The sequence below is a fragment of the Octodon degus genome, unplaced genomic scaffold (genome assembly GCF_000260255.1).
Source record: "Octodon degus isolate 3935 unplaced genomic scaffold, OctDeg1.0 scaffold00048, whole genome shotgun sequence".
NCBI lineage: Eukaryota > Metazoa > Chordata > Mammalia > Rodentia > Octodontidae > Octodon > Octodon degus.
This window is the reverse complement of record NW_004524624.1, coordinates 7,617,380-7,624,057: the sequence shown is the minus strand read 5'-3', so window position 1 is coordinate 7,624,057 and position 6,678 is coordinate 7,617,380. Positions and strand designations below refer to the sequence as shown.

Sequence of the window (6,678 nt, the reverse complement as noted above, 5' to 3'; positions counted from 1 at the left end):
GACAGAGTCTCAGATCTTGAAGATGCTGGTGTAGCTAGTGAAAAGGTAAGAAATACAGAAATTCAGCAATTTCTCTTTTATTGGCTTATTTTCTCCTGATATGAAATTGAGGCTGACCTCTCATATACTGTCCATGAACAGTAAGAAATTAGAATTAAGGACGTAATAATTATGATAGCCCTATAAAACATGAAATAGTTTAAAAATCAACACTTTGGGGCTGGCCAGATAGCTTAGCAGACTAAAGCACCTGCGTAGGCAGGCTCAGGGACCAGAGTTCAATCCCCAGGGTGTGCTGAGAAGTGGACTGAGACTGGGCATGGTGGCGCATGCCTGTAATGTCAGCACTTGGGAGGCTGAAAACAGGAGACTTACTGAGTCCAATCTACATAGTGAGACCCTGTAGACCTTGTGCTAAATATTGAAAACAAAATCAACACACTATTTGCAGCACTTCTCAATACCCATAAAATATTACTGAAAACACTGAAGATCTGTATAAATGAGATAATGAAAATTCATATATTGAAAGAAAAATGTTATCACAGCAATTCTTTTAAAGTTATCTATAAATTCAATACACTCCTAGTCACAAGTCCATGGACTTTATTGTAGAAAAGGAGACATTTCAAAAATTAATAGGGAAATGCTAGAGACCTAAACTTGCTAAAATAATGTTGAAAGAGAACAGAGTAGAAGGACTGTGTACTCTAAAGCACAGTTTCTAAAATGTAGTAGTACAAAGAGATAGAAATCAATTGAGCAGAGTAAAATACTCATGAATATTGTCAATTATTTCTTAAGCATTTTCATAGAGGAAAGGTTATGTTCTTCACAAATGATCATGGAATAATTGGGTAGTGTTACTTTACACAGTGCATCTCAACTTTTACACCATGTCAACTAGAAAAATGAAATAAAAATGTATGGCAGACATACACAGCAAAGCTAAGATAATACAATTTTAAGACAGAAAGTTGGGAGAAAACTCTCATAAATAAGTTAAGCAAAGTCTTCTAGAACATAAAATGCACAAATTATTAAAAGTTTATACATATGCCTGAATCAAAATTAAAAATTTTGCTCTTTGTTATGGCTTGTATCTAAATGTCCTTGTGAAGTCTCATGGGCACATAGGTGGGGATTTCCAGAGGTGGCTGAATTGAAAATATGTGGTGTTTTATTAGGGTATGTGAGATTGGGATTAAAGGTATGTAGTACCAGATTAGCCCACTGATTGGTTTATAATACTTCAGACTGTGGATAACTGGAAAGGTGTGCAGGACACCATCCAAAGGCTTGCAGCTTAGTTGGAATGAAAGGGAAAGGGGAGTTTGCTGCCTCCTGTTTGCTTCCTTTTGCCTGAACTGCATTGACTATTTTTCTTCCATAATGGATCCAGCCAACTATGGTGTCCAACCTCTATAAACCATGAGCTGAAATATACCTTTCTTCTTTTAATTTGTGAGTATTGGGCATTTTGTCTTAGCAAAAAGAAAAAACCTAAGATAGATTTTGGTAACAGAGAACTGGTGTCATTGTGTGACACTACCTGACCACGCAGTTCAGAAGCCTTAATAATTGGCTTTTAGGAGAGCTGGGAAAACTCTACTGATACCCCCTAAAGAGGCAGCACTGAAAAGGTATAAGCTGACTTTGATGGGAGATTCTGGTCAGAACTTAGATGATCAGAATGTCAATAAAAATTTAGACAGTAAAGACCAGGCTCAGGAGGTATCAGGTCGGAATAAGAAGTGTATGGTTTATTGGACTTCAGACACCTAGAAAGTAAGGAGAAAAGGTTTATTTCAGCTCACAGTTTAGAATGTTTCAGTTCAGAGTTAGAGAAGCCAGGAATGTGGATTGTTGCAGGAAAGTTGCAAGTGGGCAAAGTCAGTCCAGGAGAGAAATCATGGTGGCTACAAAAACCAGAACTTCACCATTTGCCAAAGTTTATATCTGATGTGTGAGGTGGAAATATTGGATATAATGTTTGCTCCACTGGATTTTGGGCTTGCTTTGGTCCAATTCCTTTCTATTCATTCTTCTCTTCGCACCTTTCATAGTAGGAAAGTTTATCTTATGGCGCTGCATGTTGCATGTGTTGAAAATTTATCTTATACAGGGGTGAGCGGCTAAAAGTTTGCCTTAATCTCAGGGGAAGTTTAAAAGTTGGAATTAAGAACATTGAAGAAACTGTTAGGATTTTGGCAAAACTTAGAGATGGGCTAAGTCCCTTTTGAAAGATGGATTGCACAAGTCTTTAGAGGCCAGGGCAGAAGGTTATGGTTTGCTTCTAAATGCCTCCATTAAAGCCCCACATGCTCATGGGAAGGGCTTTCTGGAGGTGGCTGGGTCACGGATGTCTGATGTTGGATTAGAAAGCTCCCAGGAATGTGAACCACATAGACTCAGTTCCTTAAGTATTTTTTTTCTCTGAAGAGCATTTTAAAATTTATTTCATGAACACAGATTCTATTTTGCCAGGGAGTTATTTATTCCCTCTTGTTCCCATCTCAAGAATGAAGAAATGTAAAGGTCAGACACTGACAGACAACGGTAGCTGTACTACTGATATCAACATATGCCCCAGATGTGGAATTATGACTCATACTGTGGGGATCCATAAGTTTTGGGGGGTACTATAATAGGACCCCTAAAGTAGTAGAGGCAAGAACTCAGCAGAACGTGAGAGCAAAAAAGACACTGAGGATACCACCATTATTATACAGGAACAGTTGCTTGCTTAGGGCTGTTTGTAAATTCTCAAGTCTTCTGCTGGCTCCTTCTAGGGTTTCCTCAAGGATAACATACTGTGATGACCTGATGGTTTGTCCCTGGCTTTCCCAGATGCACTCAAATGTCAAACGTTCTTCCATTTATATCTGCTATGAAATTAAGACTTTTTTTTTTGGCAGGCTGAAGTTTCTAAGTGTAACTGTTCTTGCAAACTCCCAGCTCTTTTTCTATAGTAACTTGGAAAGCAAACATGGAAACATGTTCTAGAGAGGGGTCAAAAAGATCAGAACTCCATGAATGAGAACAGAAGGAACCCACTAAAGAGAGCAAACAATTAAACACAGGAAAATAAAGAGTACACAACAGCAGGTAAATAACATGTTGATTATAAATCAATGCATCTCAATTATAACCATTAATGTAAATGTACTTAATTCACCAATTAAAAGAAATAAACTTGGGGGCTGGGGAGATGTGCTTGCCTGGCAAGTGCAAGGGTCTGAGTTCAATCACCAGTTCCGCCAAAAAAAAAAAAAAGAAACTTAAAAGAAATAAACTGGCAGTGGATTAGGAAGCAAAATCCAACAATATGCTGTATACAAGAAACACACTTAACTCAAAAAGACATTCATAGACTGAAAGTCAAAGGATGGAAAACAATGCTACACTCTCCAGCACCTCAGAAAAAAGCAGGGGTAGCAATCCTGTTCTCAGACAGTCTCAACTTCAAACCAAGAATGATCAAATGAAATAAAGGAGGCCACTATATACTGGTTAGGGGAAAAATTAAAGAGGAAGAGGTAACACTCATAAATGTATACACATCAGTTCCTGAAGTATTTCCAGTGCATATGTAAGCCCGCATCTAGAGACCAGCAGACTGGGGAAGCATTTAATCATAAAAGAGTGCCATTGACAAAAAGAGGTTAAAACTCCCAAAATTTCTATTGGTGTAGCACCATGAAATGTTAAGATTTCTGATGATGAAATTAGCTGTTAAGTGCACATGTAAGTGGAAGCATTTCTGATGGTTTGCTTCGAGAAAGAGTGGCTTAAAATCATAATTTGACACTGCATTTTCTGAAAACTGGTGCTTCTGTTTCTTGGTCCTATGGTGTCTGAATACTGTTAAGCTCTGAGTGAGCAAATCTGCAGAAAAGTTGATGGCATCATTGCTGCTGTGCCAACAGAGCCTAATTGGTTTTGAAGCTGTCTCGTTGCAATTTGTTTCTCGATAAAATTAATAAAAAAATTTTCATAGAAAAGGGAATACTGCAAAAGAGTGCCTCAGAGATGGGTGTGAAACGAAATAAAGTGGACATCAGGTGGAATTAAGACATTAAAAGAAGGACACAAAAGGCAGCTGGGAGGTTACTTTTCCTCAGCTGATAAGGATTCTGCTCATGTGGCAGGAAATATAAAGGAAAGCATCCGCTGATGAAATTTAGCGACCGAGTGAGAAAATTTAGAGACCTAGTGGGACCCAGTCTCAAAGCAGGAACTTTAAAACAATGTCAATGCAAAAACAATCCATTCAGTCCCTATCACACAAATAAAATAAGAAGTAAAACTTTTTAAAATAAAATGAACCAAATTGTTTTTCCTTAGGTACTACTTCTATAAAGACACATTCTTGGTGGAGAAATGTGGGAGTTGTGGTGATGAAGACGAAGATGGAAACAACAACAATCTACTATTGCTAACAGGCACGTATGTAATGGGCACCTGGCACTGTGTCAAGCAGAAGCTGTGTTCCTTCAATTTTATGTAAACGGTTACAACACCAGTGCCAGTGTGCATGCATTGTGATACAGAGATTTAAATTCAGAATGTGTTGCTAGAAACAGTCAAACATAACTCAAGGAAAATATTATGACTTTGGAATGATGAAAATAATTTCATTTGTTCCAAGATTCAGACAACATAATATTGGAAGCGAGTCCTAGGGATCAAACAGAGATGAAAATAAAACAAAATGATATGGCATCACTAATAAAGATGATTTTGTTATTTATTTATTTATTTATTTATTTGCTTCTTTCTTTGTTTCTTTGGTGGTACTGGGGATTGAATTCAGGACTTTGCACTTCCCAGGAAAGCACTTATTCTACTGAGCTATCTCCTGGGCCCAAAGATGACTTCAGAAGAAAGAAAATTATTTATGTTTTACCACCAAATGTACTTTATTCAGGAAGTGAAAGTGAAGGTACAATTTTACAAGTGATAAAATATCTGGTAAGCTGATTGAGAGGCTAAGAAGACATCATTGGGTGGGACCAAGGGAGAGAGGCCACTCTTGCTTCCTCAGGTCTGGGATGCTGGCAAAGCTTAGGAGGGTCCTTCCTCAGTCTCTTCCTCAGTAGTGCCAATAAGAGAGCTTTACTAAGAATTCCTGTAGCAGGGAGGGAGGAGCCATCAGAAGCAGATTACTGGTGAAAGACTGAAGAAGGATCTTTTGCGTCCATGGAAGGCTTTGAGGAGAAGAGAAAGGGGATACTGTAGAAGGAGCTGAGCCAGTTTTCCTGGCCTTTTCCTGATCTGAGGAATCCTGAGGCTGTTACTTGCTCTTGGGCGGGCACTTCTGCTGGCAGGGTGGGGGACACTGCACAGGAGGACATTTCTGTTGTGGAGGTGGGCAGGGCTCAGGGCAAGGTGGAGGTGGGCAAGGCTCCGGGCACTTTGGAGGTGGGCAGGGCTCCGGGCACTTGGGAGTTTTGACCACAGGAGGTGGCTGGCAGGGCTGTTTGCACTGTTGCTGTTGATAAGACATGATCCTGGGGTCTGAGAGTCTGAAAGAAATCATATGGCAGTGTTCAGAAGAAGGAACAGTAGTGAAAGAAAAGCTTATGCAATACCACAGCATATTATTTCTCTGGCTTAACATATTCTCTTCTTCTGACTTAATGGAGCTCTCTTCCACATTAAGAGTATAATTCCCCAGTTTTAGAATAAATGTAATCTCCCCAGAGATGCTTAAAAGTTTAACAGTGCTGAGCACCTCAGTCCTGGCATCATTACTGCCTGAGAACGTCATTGGGCAGATAGGAGAAGAGAGCAATGTCCACTCAGGAAGAATTAAAGGATGTCACACCTAATTAAGTCATATACCTTTGCAAGAGTATATGGGAAAGAGAGATGCACTTTTTTCAATCTTTTAAGTCAAGTCCAGGCTTCCCCATTATCCTAGTGTCCCATGTGGATATTGAGTTGTTTACCCAACAAAAGCAAAGGAAGCCCATATATTGCATCCATTTCCCCAGTCTTAAGCATCCATCTGTTAAGGAACACCCATCTCATAGTCATGATCTGCGCACACCCAACTTGCTGTCTCAAATTAAATGTAGCCAACAAGTGAGGAGAAGAAGAAAGAGATTGACAGAGAATATCAGACTCACCAGCTTCTGGAGAGCAGTTTGGGACTTTCCTGCCAGAAGTCTAGCATCTGTGCACCAGAGGGCCTCCTTATAGGGCTGCCTGCCCCACCCAAGGGGAAGTGGAAGTTCCTCACCATGGACTGGCTTGGTCATTTCCTCATCCAAATGCAAATCCATCCATAACTGGCTGGCCAGGCACTTTGTAGAATCAGAAATAATGTGCTCCAGGAAGCCCTCACTGGATTAAGTGCTTGTGACTCAGAACCTACCTTGGCAGTCTATTTCCTTTGCCTGGTGGCTGTTTGCAAATTTGGTGGTTTCCCTAACTGGTTCTTGAATGCTCTCTTGCTTTACTGAGACAATAATATCCTTCTATTGTTCAACATCCTTGAGTATTAAGAAGATCCTTGATTCATTTGTTCCTTTTATGCTGTGGTACTTAATGAAGCCTATTTGCATCTCCCCTCCTCATCCTACAAAGACAGAAGGGCAGACCTAGGATGGCCTGTGGTCTGGTCTTAGTTCAATCTCTAACAAGCCATGTGCCCCAGGTTAGGTCGTGTCT

General features: G+C 39.9%; 1 protein-coding gene across 1 annotated transcript; it reads right to left on the bottom strand.

Moving 5' to 3' along the window:
* Positions 1–5,296: 5,296 nt before the first annotated feature.
* Positions 5,297–5,509, bottom strand: LOC101592158 (small proline-rich protein 2E-like). The gene has a single exon (XM_004632320.1). The coding sequence runs from the start codon at positions 5,507–5,509 to the stop codon at positions 5,297–5,299; it is 213 nt and encodes a 70-aa protein (XP_004632377.1).
* Positions 5,510–6,678: the final 1,169 nt, after the last annotated feature.

What these genes read in the sequence shown, in the direction of transcription:
- LOC101592158 (XM_004632320.1), bottom strand. Translation starts at nt 5,509, where the DNA reads ATGTCTTATCAACAGCAACAGTGCAAACAGCCCTGCCAGCCACCTCCT.